Below are 13,086 nucleotides of genomic sequence, written 5' to 3' on the forward strand. Positions count from 1 at the left end.
TAACCTTCTCCATAATTTTACCAGGCACTGAAGTGAGACTGACAGGCCTGTAATTACCAGGTCTTTCTTCCTACTCTTCTTGAAAACAGGGACAATATTTGCCAGCTTCCAGTCATCTGTGACCTCTCCAGACTCCTAAAGACCACTGAAAAATAAGAGAGAGAGGCCCCACGATAACATTGGCCAGGTCTTTTGGTACCCTGGGATGAATCCCATCAGGCCCCATGGACTTGCCTTCATCCAGCTGGAACAGCAAGTCTTGAACAAGTTCAGAGCCAGCTGGGAGTTTATCATCCCCCCAGTCCTCCAGCACAGGGCTCTGGGGGTCCCAGGGCCCCTCATTAGTGCTGAAGACAGAGGCAAAGGTGGCATTAACCTCTCCACTTCGTCTGTGTCCCTATTTGTGAGGTGTCCAACCTCATCAAGCAACGAACCAGTGTTATCTCCGATTCTCCTTTTGCTGTTAAGGTATTTTAAAAAGCCCTTTTTGTTTTCCTTCAAGAGTGCTGGCCAGCTTGAACTCTAATCAAGCTTTAGCCACACAAATTCTCTCCCTACAAGTGGCAAACAGCATCTATAGTCCTCCCATGTTGCCTGTCCTTGCTTCCAATATCAGTACACTTTTCTACCTAAGTTCTAGAAGATTCCTGCTCAGCCAAGCTGGCTTTTTCCCACTTGCTTGACTTCCAACACTTTGGAATTGTCTGCTCCTGCGCTCTTCAGAGGTGGCTCTTAAAAAGTGACCAACATTCATGGACCCCAATACCTTCCAAAGCAGATTCCCAGAGGACCTTCCTAACCAGCTCCTTCAGCAGCCCAGAGCCTGCTCTCCCCATATCCAGGGTCACAGTCTTGCTCCTCTCTCCAGTGCTTTGAAACTCAACTACTTTGTGGTCACTGTGACCAAGACAGCCATCAGTCACCACTTCACCCACAAGTCCCTCTTTGTTTACAAAGAACAAATCCAGGAAGGGCACCTTTTCTAGTCAGCTCCCTTAGTACCCACACCAAGAAGTTATCTTCAGCAGGCCTCAGAAGTTTCCTGGACATGTTTGTGGCGACTCTGTGATATTCCCAGTTGGTGTCTGGGAAGTTAAAACCACCCATAAGGACCAGGGCAGCCGATATAGAGACATCCCTTAATTCCTTGTAGAATAATTAATTGGTGCCATCGTGCTGCCTGGCTGGGGAGTCTCACACCTGGCTGAGTAGACTCCCACAGCAACATCTGCTTTATTTGCTTTCTCCTTCATCCTTACCCAGAGGCTCTTGACCGTGTCATCGCCAACTGTAAGCACCATACAGTCCAACCCCTCCCTTACATACAGCAGCACCCCCCACCTCACCTGCCCTGCCTGTCCCTCCTGAAGAGCTATAACCATCCACCATGGCACACCAGTCCCAGGACTCATCCCACCAGCTTCCACTTGTGCCAGTGATGTTGTAGCTCTAGGACTTCTAGCTCCAGGACTTCTAGCTCCTCTTGTTTACTCCTCATGCTGTGTGCGTTAATACAAAGACATTTCAGATGTGCTCCGGTGTACTCAGCACATCATGGAGCAGACCAAGGATCTCACTAGCACGGAATCACAGAATCATCTAGGTTGGAAAGGACCTTGAAGATAGTCCAGTCCAACCGTTAACCTAGCACACTGTCCCTCAGACATTAGTCTGCTGCCCCCAGGCTTATCTCTAGTGAGCCTGGTTTTATCCCTTTCCCCCTTCAGATCTAGTTTAAATCTCTTTCAGTCAGCCCTGCTAACTCCCGTGCAGAGGTCCTTTTTCCCCTTTGAGACAGGTGTACCCTGTCAGTCGCCAGCAGACTCGGTGTTGTGTAGACAGACATGTGATGAAAAAACCCAAAATTCTGCTGGTGATGCCAGTTATGGAGACAGGTATTGGTCAGCTGCATCATCTTATTTCTTCCCTCATCACTCCCTGCAACTGGAGGGATAGAGAATACTACTTCTGCTCCTGATCCCTTAACTAAGTGTCCTAAGGCCCTGAAATCTCTTTTGATTCCCTCGAACTTCTTACTGCAACTTTGCTTCCTATGTGAAAAATCACCTATGGATAATAATCCAAGGGCCATACCAGGGTAGGAAGTTTTCTCTTCAAATCTTTATTCTGGACCCCAGGGAGGCAGCAGACTTCCTTTAGAAGTGGGTCCGGTCGGCACGTTGGGTCTTCTGTTCTCCACAGAAGGGTCTCATTGTCATAGGAGACTTTTTTTCTTTTTGGAAGCGGTTTTGATGCAGAGGCTGACTTAACCTTGGCAACTCCTCTGACTCGAGCAGTGTCCTCATCATGGTTTTGTTCCACTTGCAGAGCCTTGTACCGGTTGTCCGAGGGCACCTCTGGGGGGGTCCGGGCGGGGCCGTGCCTGCAGCGCCGGGCAGGGCCTTGTCGCCACTGTCCCCTGTCCCTTAAGTCACCGCGTTCTGCCGGGCGGGGAGAGGATAAGGGATCCTCCGTGTCCCGCTGGCCTGGCCGGCCTGTCGCAGGCAGGCGGGCGCAGTTCCCGCAGCCTGTCTCCCTCTCGCTGTCCCTGATCCCCCTCACCCCGCTGCCCCTCCCGGAGCTCTGTCCCTGAGCGGAGGAGCTCCTCTCCCCGGGCGCAGCTCCCACAGCCGTGCTCACCGCTGCCGGCCGGCGCTGGAGGAGAGCAGGGCCCCCCCTGCAGCCTGGCACCCGGGGGCAGCGTGTTCCCCCGGGGCTCTGCCTGCGAAGCTGCCTCAGCCCGGCGGGTGCGGAGCCCCGACACGCCGTTGCCGCCGGGCTGCCCAGCCGGGCCCGTGGCGCCCCCTAGCGGTCGCCGTTACCGGGCCCGGCGGGTCTCCCCGCTCCCCGCAGGAATCCCCCATCGTGCCGGCCCCGGAGCTGCTCGCCTCGGCGGCTGAGGTTGGCGTGACGGTTGTATAAATACAACTCCCGAGGAAAGTCACTTCAGTCTACTATGAAATACTTCGAGATGAATAAGCAAATCGACTCTAAGAGCTTCGCGACAAAACCAAAAAGTAAACCAGCTTAGAAATCCGTTACCATTATGGAAACCATCCCGCAGTGCAGAAATACCTTCGTTCTCTGATTGTTGCACTGCTGCCATTGCTTCTTCAGAAGTCATCACCATGACTCCTACACTTTGATCTCTGAATACAGGCTGAAACCCATCGTGAACATACCACCACATTTGATTAATACTGAAGGATAAACTCTAACGTAGAGGCCAGGGCTGCCGCAAGTGATGCAGAATCAATGAAAATTCTTTTCTTACTCTATAAATAACATACCTCTACTTAGGAGCTTAGCTAATGATGGTGAATAGGGATGTGATTTTAACTGTTGAGAAATGTGCTTAGAACTGGCTGCTCTCACTATTTGAAATTGTACTGATGAAAGTTGTGAGCACTGTAATAACTAGTCTAAATGTACATTTTATTTTATAGGCTGGTAACCAGCACATATATCAACCCGTGGGTAAACCAGGTAAGAAGTAAATTTATATTCTGTCATCTTGAACCCTTCGTTACAAGTCGTCTGCCAGTAGTAGTAAACAAAAGTTTATGCCAGTATTTTCATACAAGGGATGGATTCAGTTCCAGATAACGACACATAGATGTTTCAGTGCACGGTGGGTTTAAATTACCCGTGCAGTCCCCAGAGATGTAGTCAGCAAAGCCAAGAAAGTGTTTCATCAACAGGCGGGAAGTGTCTAGAGGAAGCTGAGTCACTGTGTAGGACTTAACCGTGTGTGGAGTTCAGACATGTAAAACAAAAGTAGACACCAAAATTTAAGTTTCTCAGTCTCAAAGTGAATCACACCCAGGATTTCTGCCATGAAGAAGTCCAATTTTCCCAGAAATAAGCAGCGTGTATGGCACTCAGCTGTGCTTCTACAGGGTGAGTACCTCTCCGATCTGGGGTAGGTGTACTGAGATGAGTAGCAGTTGCCCCACAAAGGGATTTCTGAAGTATCTTACTAAGACCGCAATGTTCTCATAATCATGGGAGAACCTGATGAATTCCACAACCTTTGCTGTCTGCATTTCTTCAGGAGAAACAGAGATTGAAGTGTAGCTCCTAAAAGAATGGATTTACTGTAAGACACATAAAGATGTACATCTCCTTTGCTAATACAGTAAATCACAGGTAGCCTTTGTAGCGTTGACAGACCAAAATTATGCGGGTACACCTGATACGTTGGTCCTCTAAAATGCAAATTGTTGTGTTAATCAGATCACGCAGCTCCGCCAAAGAAGCCTCCCCGCCCTGGAGCCCCCAGCCATTTGGGCAGCCTTGCAAGCCTGAACAGCCCTGTGGACAGCTACAACGAAGGCGTGAAGGTACATTGCTCAGTGTCATGTGAAATACGCTTCGGAAAATTAGTTACCACTCTAAGATAGTTTGCTGTTCCTGAAGTAGAGACCGTGGAAAGCAAAAGCGACTAAACTTCCCAAGTAAATGTTGTCATGGGGCAGACACGCACTGGCAGGTCTCCAGGGAAGTGGGGAGTTAACTGGTAGGATCATATCCTCCATGTGATTCAACATGTTTGTCACCTAGAAGTTTACTTCTCGTTTCAAGAGCATGTGAGCTCTCCCGCATGTGAGCTCTCCCGTATGGACTCAGCCTCCCTGATCAGCACCTTTGTTAAGCAGGAAGGAGCACACCCAGGGGTCACAGGTGCTCGGGTAGTACCGAGGTCCTGTCCTCAGCCACAGAGAATTGGGACGTGTCTGAACTGTGGTGCTCCAAAATACTCTTGCTTGCAGCACCAAGGCTCCAGAAACCCTACTAGCTCTGGGGAACAAGGGAAGAGTCTGACCCGTGACTGAGATACTTCTAATATGTTTCATCTCCAGTAAATAGGCAATAAAGCCAAAAATGAAACTTTACAGTTTTCTAGCAGAGAGATGCTGTAGGGTGCTGTGAAACAGTGTCCTGTCCCCTGCCGCAGTTGGTGTCCATGGAACTGCTCCTTAACATGTCAGTCACTTCTAAAATCCTGCCTCTAGGTGTTGTTCCCTGCCTTTGGGACTCCGATATCTTTCTCATCTTCAGGAAACACAAACCTGAGTGTCCTCAGGGCCTCCTGAGAGGAATCAGTGGAGCTATTTCTGATGCTAGCAGTTTCCAGCAGCTAGATACAATAGTGGTTGGGAATTCTGCCACTGATACTCGAACAGAAATGCAGCTGATCTATACACATGGCCGTTTTATTATTTCACAACCTTGGCAGCTACACAGGTGCACCTCCACGAAGGCTGCTGCTCTGACGGTGGTATTGCTGACTGGAGTGTTAAAGCAGGATCACTCCTGCTGCTGGTCCCATGCTGTTTGTTGATGCCATCAGTACCTCCCAGAGCGGTGATGGATTTGTGCTCCAGCTATTTCCTGAGGGGAGAAAGACAGAGTCTGCAGAGCACGGGCTTCTGCAGACACGCCGGGGCAATCCCTGCATGGTACCACTAGTGCTAGTACAGGTCCTCATGGAAGGAGAACCTCTGGCTAATCTAAGCCCTGCCAAGCCTGTAGTAAAGATCAGGAAAGCATGTTGTGGTAGACACAGCTGTTGTGATAAGCGACACTTATTTTAGGTGGTTTAAGAAAATACAGAAAAAATCCAGTTCATCTGACCGTGGATTCAAAACTTGCCATCAGAGCCGCTGCCTGCCTGTCTCACTCTTGCTCTCTTCTTCTGGGATTACAGGAATATTTAACAATCAGCGTAAATAGACAGCAGTGGCAAATTTGAGCAGCATTATTTATTATAAACTGATGACAGTGCTTCTCAAGCTGCCAAGCCTCAGAAAATGTCAAAAAGCAGTAACAGATGTGTTACTAAACTTGGATTCTCTAAAATTTCCTGTCTAAATGCTGATAATGGAACATGAAAAATGGTTTCTGAAATACATCCTTTTGACAACAAACCAACCTGAGCAGTCATCATTAATAACAAGTGAACAAGATTTGTGTACTAAATAGCTTCTTCTGTAGAGAAGAAGGGCTGATTCTGTTTTTTCTGTCAAGAGTTTCTTGAAATCAGATTGGTTTATACCTTCAAGAAAACAGCCCGTTATTTGTTGATAGCATATAGCTCTGTTAATGTCTGCAGTCCTAAACTGAAGAGGCTTTTAGGGTTCATTTCAGCCTCCCTTTTCTGCAGAATTAAAAAACAAACTGTGTGTGCTCAGGAGTCTTCAGGGCATGCACCAGGAAATACATGTTTTTCTGTTACTCGCTGGAGTAAAATCAGCCAGTCCACACAGAGAAATGTGTGACTTTATAGTCTGCAGAGCAATAGTGTTGATGTTAGGTCTAAACAAAACAAACAAACCAACAAAAAAAGGAGTGTTAAGAAAGGCAGATGTTGGTACCGTTGAGAAGTTAGGGCCTGGCTGTAGGAATTCAGTGGGTTGGGAATAATCCATCGAGAAGGAGTCCTGGGTAGTTCTTAGCCACAACTGGGATTAGTCATCACAACAGGAGCTGCCCGGTTAATGACCATGTATTTCCTATCTTGACTTTTCTATAGGAAAAAAAAAAAGCTTTAGAAAGATGAATACAACATTTTCTTAAATCTCTTGATTGTGTGAAGGGGCTGGGGCTGCACAGGTCGTGTTGTTTCCCACCGGTGCCGGGCCCTCTACTCCGTTTACCACTCTGCTGCTCGCCAGACTGGCTTGCTCCTGTCAAGCTTTGCATGATCTCTTCGCCGTGTGTTCGGTGAGGAGCACGCATGGGTGCATGGCAAACACTTCCACCTCCCACACGGGCACACAGCACGTGCCTCTGTAACCAAGGGACCACGAGCTAACACGAATGACTGCCCATACTGTTTGAGGATGTGTTTTCGTTGCAGGCTTTTTAACTGGTCTCTTATTGCTACACATGTTTTGGGTTTGGTTTGTTGTTTTTTTTTTTTTATTTTTTCCTGCTGAGTTTTATTAATATTGTTTTTCTTTTTTCCCTTCTTTTGGTAAATTTCTTTAACCTTCCCCCACATTCTGCTCAACCATAGCCATGGAGGGTAAGCAGTGCGTGAGCGTGTGTGTACGTGCCCTATTCCAAAATGTCTTTGCATGTGACTTTGCCAGATGACTGTTTTAACTTCTCAATTGCTGAAACCAATTAGAATCACAGCCTTTCACTGGTGATTGAGGCAATTACAATGGTCTTTTTCCTGAGGTATTTTCTGATCTTTGCACTAGATTGAATCTCTGTAATAGCTGCCAGTACCCACTTAGTGAAATGCAACAAAATGGAATCACCATGCGCTAAATCCTGCACGCCTTCCTTAGACAAAGTTTCATCCAAGTATTTCACAGTTTCATCAGGGTAGTAGTATCTCAGGTGCTTCCAGTGAAACGTCTCTGTAGCTAGGACCAGTTGTAAGAACCTGTAGAGTAACCCAGTGTGGTGGGCTGAAATGCCGTGAGCCATCTCACATCGACAGGGCAGACAGCTGCTGTGTGACCAGGAGGAAATAAGCAAATTTTTATCCTTCTGCTCCCACTGAGTGGTCACTTGGGCATCCCGAGGCAGTGAAGAGCTGCAGGGAACAGGGGTGCTTGTAGTGTTGCAGTTCAGGAGCAGAGGCACTGAGGACCTCACAGAGGAAGTTTTCAGTTTGTTTCTTTTCTGGTCCAGGATTATTTCAGTCTGTCGGGGATTCAACTCTAGACAGATCTGACTCAATGAAAGTTTTGCTTGAGTAAGGACTACAGGATTTTTAACCTGTCGGGTTTTTTTTCTGATCTATTGGAAACAGTATGAAAACATTTGGTACTTCTCACCTGTGCTGGTGACACCATTTTTGTTGATCTGCTGTGAATTTTCACTAACAAAACCGTAGTATGTACAGCAATATTCTCTTTTTACTCTATCAGTATGTTAACTATGTACCCTGACGTTGTTTTGGAGCAAAAAACAACTTTCTGGAACAAGGGACCTGCTACCTGTTGCCTTAGCAGAGGAACTTGTCCATCAGTAGTGAACCACTTAGACGTGTCAAGTACCCTGTACTCGTTCCTCAAATTATTCTCCTCTCTTACTGTGGGAGTTATACAGGAAGCTCTTCAGGGAAATCCTGGTAAAAATTCCCCAGTGTCATTTCACAGATCAGGTTCAGTCAGAAGAACTAAAGGAAACCTTCAGGTGCAGGAGTGAGCGTGCTGAGCCAGGACAGGGGACCGGGGCGGGGGGAGCTGTTGCGAATACGACGGCTGTTGGGAAGCTGCTGAGCCCCATCTGCTGGGGACAGGAGGTTAAACAACCCCTCTCTGCTTCCAGATTCAGCCGCAGGAAATCAGCCCGCCCCCTACAGCCAACCTGGACCGCTCCAACGACAAAGTCTACGAGAACGTCACCGGGCTGGTGAAAGCCGTTATAGAAATGTCCAGTAAAATACAGCCCGCCCCACCGGAGGAGTACGTACCCATGGTAAAGGTACGGAGCCAGTTCCTCAAATCAGCCTTTTTTTTTCTCTCCCGAATGAGTGGCACAGGAGAAACTTTTTGAAGATTTGGAAGGAGAAAAGGTTTTTGTGTTTGCAGAGCGAGTTAACTTGTGGTCAGAGGGCTGGAGCTTTGGATACTGTTAACAGTATTGTGGGCAAGGGTGCTTTTATTCCCCAGCTTGCCTGTGCTTATCCAGGGGCAGGGAGTTGTGCACAATATTCTCCATGTTTTTTTATTAACCCTTTGGCATCTTGTTTTGGTGGTGAAACACAGAATTTTGCAGGTGGGATTTTGAAGTCTCTCAGCTAAGAACTCCCTTTTTATCCAGATGAGGAATTCGGTGTATCTACTGCTTCCTGAACTCCTACAATTCTCCCCTCCGTTCATTCTACGTTTTTAAAGTTTATTTCCTAAATCTTGTGTTTTCTTAGGAGGTTGGTTTGGCACTAAGAACCTTACTGGCAACAGTAGACGAGACCCTCCCAGTGCTTCCTGCAAGCACCCACAGAGAGGTACGTGGAGCTGCACTCACCTGCTGCTCAGTCTCTCCCTTTGAGGTTAGCCCCAGCCAGGACAGGTGTTGGCTCACTCTCCTTCACAGATGCAGACATTTTGGTTCTCTCAGCAGTCTGGGGTTATAATTCTACATGAAATAAATTTTATTAGAGTTGCTGCATGGAGACAGGCTAGTATGGACTTAAGTGAAGATGTTCAAACTGGGTATAATGGAGGAGTGTAGAGCACACAGCCCTAGGAAGTTGACATAAAACCCGTTATCTGTGCTTACACAAAACCAGCATTCCAATGCATCTGGGAGTTAATTCCTAAGTTTAAGCACAATCTTTCATTAAACCGCCGCTCGCACGCAGTCATTAAACAGGTGGCAGAGCGTAGCTGGGTGCAGCTGCAAGGTTCTGATGAGAAGGCATCCTGTAGTAACCTAGTTCTGGATGAGAAGGAACTGAGATCTTCCAGTGAAGTTTGTCAGGCAGGAGTAAAACCACTTCCTCCAGAGCCTCAGTTTAAGGTTTTTCCTCCAGAAAATCAGTTTGATAATGAGAAACCTGCAGAATGGTTAAGTGCCAGCTCAGAGAATCATCCTGACTTAGCTGTGTGGTTCTGTTAAGTAACCTGTGTCTGCCTTCTTGATCGCTGTCTTATTTTTTTAGACCTACTTTTATGCTTTAGAGCTACTTTAATAGTAGTAATGAAAAGATGACAGTAGGGACCTGTAAACCTGCAACAAGGTGTTAACTCTTAAGACATGGGCTAAAATCCACTCTTAGGCATTGAGCTGGTGGTGCTGTTTAACGGCAGACACAGGGACATGCTGTCAAGCACCCCATGCCAAAATTCCGTCTGCCCCACTTGGTGCCAGCAGAAGTGGCCCCAGCTCCCAGCAGGGATGGCAGGGTCTGCTGAGGGGGGTGGGAGCGCGGTCACTGTGTAGTATCACTGCTGTGAGTGCAGCTCAACACTGAACCTTCCTGAGCGGCCTGAGAGCTGCCAGTCAGAGAGGGACCTGGGGGGTGATTGACAGCGGGCTGAACAGGAGCCAGCAGTGTGCCCAGGAGGCCAATGGCATCCTGGCTTGTGTCAGCACTGGCGTGGCCAGCAGGGACAGGGAAGGGATCTGAGCCCTGGGCTCGGCACTGGTGAGGCCGCCCCTCGATTCCTGTGTTCAGTTTTGGGCCCCTCACCCCAAAAAGGCCATTGAATGACTCGAGCGTGTCCAGAGAAGGGCAACGGAGCTGGGGCAGGGTCTGGAGCACAGGTCTGCTGGGGAGCGGCTGGGGGAACTGGGGGGGTTCAGTCTGGAGAAGAGGAGGCTGAGGGGAGACCTCCTGGCCCTCTGCTACTCCCTGAAAGGAGGGTGCAGAGAGGGGGGATGAGTCTCTGGAGCCAAGGCCCCAGTGCCAGGCCCTGAGGGAATGGCCTGAAGCTGCCCAGGGCAGGGTCAGGCTGGCTCTGAGGAAGGATTTCTGTGCAGAAGGGGCTGTTGGGCGTTGGAATGGGCTGCCCAGGGCAGGGGGGAGTCCCTGGGATCCCTGGAGGGGTTGAAGAGTCGGGCTGAGCCAGCGCTCAGGGATCTGGGGGAGTTGGGAACGGTCAGGGTGAGGTTAATGGTTGGACTGGAGGAGCTTCAAGGGCTTTTCCAACCTTGATGATTCTGTGTTTCCTGTTCCAGATCGAGATGGCTCAGAAGCTGCTGAACTCAGACTTGGCCGACCTCATTAACAAGATGAAACTGGCCCAGCAGTATGTCATGACCAGTCTGCAGCAGGAGTACAAAAAGCAGATGCTGACAGCTGCTCACGCTCTGGCTGTGGATGCCAAAAACTTGCTGGATGTTATTGATCAAGCCAGACTGAAAATGATCAGTCAGTCCAGACCGCACTAAGTACTGAGGGAAGAGGTTCATCAGCTGAAGAATTCCGCTTGCAAAAGGGTGTTACTTCACCTTCCACCAGCAGTGAGGATTAACCCAGTGTAGTCCTGGCTTTCCAGCGCCTCTTGCTTCAGCAGACCTGACTGACCGCTGCTGGTTCTCTCATTACAAAAGTTTAACCGTGTTTTTATCATAAAGCCAAGCTGGTCTGGGATTCAGAAAGCGGCATTATCACACGATGAAGTTTGTACAGAAATCCTCGGGCAATGGCGGCTACGGAAGCGCAGTTCAGTTTTATGCTGTGGCGTGGGCCACGCTCAGCCTAGAGCTGCCACGGAGTTACGGTCTCGGAGCCAAAACTCGATGGAGCAGCGTAGAGAGAAAGATATTGTGAAGTGAAGAATTCGGGGAAACCTCAGGGCTGAGAATTCTTGCCCACAGTATATGAACTATCCAGACTGGAATTTTTTTATTAGAACACTTACGTCGCAATATGCTAATCACAATTTACAGAGAAAGAATAAAAAGCTATATTTTCAAGACTTCAGTCATTTCAAGACAAACTAAAGCCCTCTTCTTCATCTTCCTGCCTTTTACTTTTATGTGAATGTGTGAAGCATTTGTTTGGAACTAGCTGTAGAACACAACTGAAAACTCTCTCTCATCTTTTTCACCAGAATAACGTGCCAGTTCTTTTGTAGCAATGTTGTTTTCCTTGGAAGCAAAAATGCTGCTTTGTACCAGAGCAATTCAGAGCTGCATTTAGAAGAGTTCTGTAACCATTCATGTCCCCCATTTTTATATAATTTATAAAGACAGATTAAAGCCATGTTGAATATTTTAAACCCACTGTAGTTAACTGACCCATCCTTTTGTCTATCTTGCCTGGGAGGAGTTACAGTAGAGCAGTGTAATTAGATTTTCCTTGGTTTTCCAGTTATGCCATCTGTTCTGTTAAAATAAAAAAAACCACACTCCCTTTTTGCTGTTAAGGGATATAAATTATTCTCAGGAAGAATATAATGAACTGTACAGTTACTTTGACCTATTAAAAAGGTGTTACCAGTGACATTCTGACTGTATTATTTCATGGGCATGTGAACTGCAGAACAAACCACCCAAGACTATTCCCTGCTTGGCAAGCTTTTCAGAATTTACTTACGCAGGACTTAAGGAGCAACATTAAGTGTTTAAGGAGGAAAGCCAAGATTTCAGCAGTTTCCCACAAAGCAGTTTTTCTTCCCGCTGTGGAGCACAGGGAACATGTCAGTGTTAGCATCTGTGAGTACCTTGTGTCACTCCTTTAGACCTCTACATTAAATCACTTTCCTAGGAAGGTTTCTTCAAGGGGCGGGGGAACGCAGCAGTTGAGTGGTTTGCACAAACTGTTTTGGGAGCAGCAGCAGGGGCTTGCATGGACTAACTAAACTCTTCCTCAGGTGCCTGAGCTCCTTTTGTGGGAAGATGAGGCAGGGCAGAGTGTGTCAGTTTTTGGTCTCCATGTGGAACAGCCCTCCTGCACAACACTGGAGCCCTCCTTACACAGTTGCATCATTCCACTAATGTACAATTTTCATTTAATACTTTATACATTTGAAAGATCACCCCTTCCTCGTTCAGTTGCTCTGGAAAAGTCCTGTTCAGAAGTTATTTTAGAAATACACTTTCTGACTTACTCCTTTCAATCTTCCACACCCACCCTTCAAAGCAGTTTTCAGAAATGCTCATTTTTTTCCTGGAAAAGCTAAAATAATACCCACTTTATACAGCCTGGGCTTGGTGCCCAGCACTGCAAGACTCAATCTGCTTTTAAATTTTACCTACTCATGAATAAACAATATCCCTGGTTGAGCTTCCAGCAAGGACTTTTACCTGAGAATTGCAGCATTTTCCCCACTTTGCAGCTCAACTGTCCTCAGCTGTGAAATGCCCAGTCCCTGCACAGATGAAATTACCTGGTACTAGAAACTGCCCAGGATGACGGAGGCCGCACTGCAGCTCAACCATTAGCGAGACCCACTGCAGCTTCAACCAAGCCAAGTCTTAGCATTTCTGCTAAACCTGAGCACAAGCAGCAGCCATCACACATCCCGCGCTCACCAACTGCATTTCCACCTCTGTCCCTGCGCTCTGAGCGCAGCTTGGAGCTGCAGCTGTCACTGTGCTAGGCCTGGGTTAAGCATGAAGGACAAAGAAAGCTCTAGATTAACATGTGACGCCAGCAGTTCGTCCCTGCAG

The 13,086-nt window shown here is 47.8% G+C and overlaps 1 protein-coding gene across 16 annotated transcripts in view; it reads left to right on the forward strand.

The window, feature by feature from the left end:
• Positions 1–13,082, forward strand: part of PTK2 (protein tyrosine kinase 2) — a 227,170-nt gene extending 214,088 nt beyond the window's left edge. For 12 of the 16 annotated variants that reach the window (XM_074898370.1, XM_074898371.1, XM_074898373.1 and 9 more), the window contains 5 exons: positions 3,447–3,486; positions 4,237–4,343; positions 8,293–8,448; positions 8,891–8,971; positions 10,648–13,035. In XM_074898370.1, the coding sequence (XP_074754471.1) occupies positions 3,447–3,486; positions 4,237–4,343; positions 8,293–8,448; positions 8,891–8,971; positions 10,648–10,860 (597 nt within the window). In that variant the 3' untranslated portion in view covers positions 10,861–13,035. Of the gene's footprint in view, positions 1–3,446; positions 3,487–4,236; positions 4,344–7,021; positions 7,031–8,292; positions 8,449–8,890; positions 8,972–10,647 lie in introns of all 16 variants that reach the window. The other 4 variants (XM_074898376.1, XM_074898380.1, XM_074898369.1 and 1 more) reach the window with 3 other exon arrangements.
• Positions 13,083–13,086: the final 4 nt, after the last annotated feature.

This window comes from Athene noctua, chromosome 2 (genome assembly GCF_965140245.1).
Source record: "Athene noctua chromosome 2, bAthNoc1.hap1.1, whole genome shotgun sequence".
NCBI lineage: Eukaryota > Metazoa > Chordata > Aves > Strigiformes > Strigidae > Athene > Athene noctua.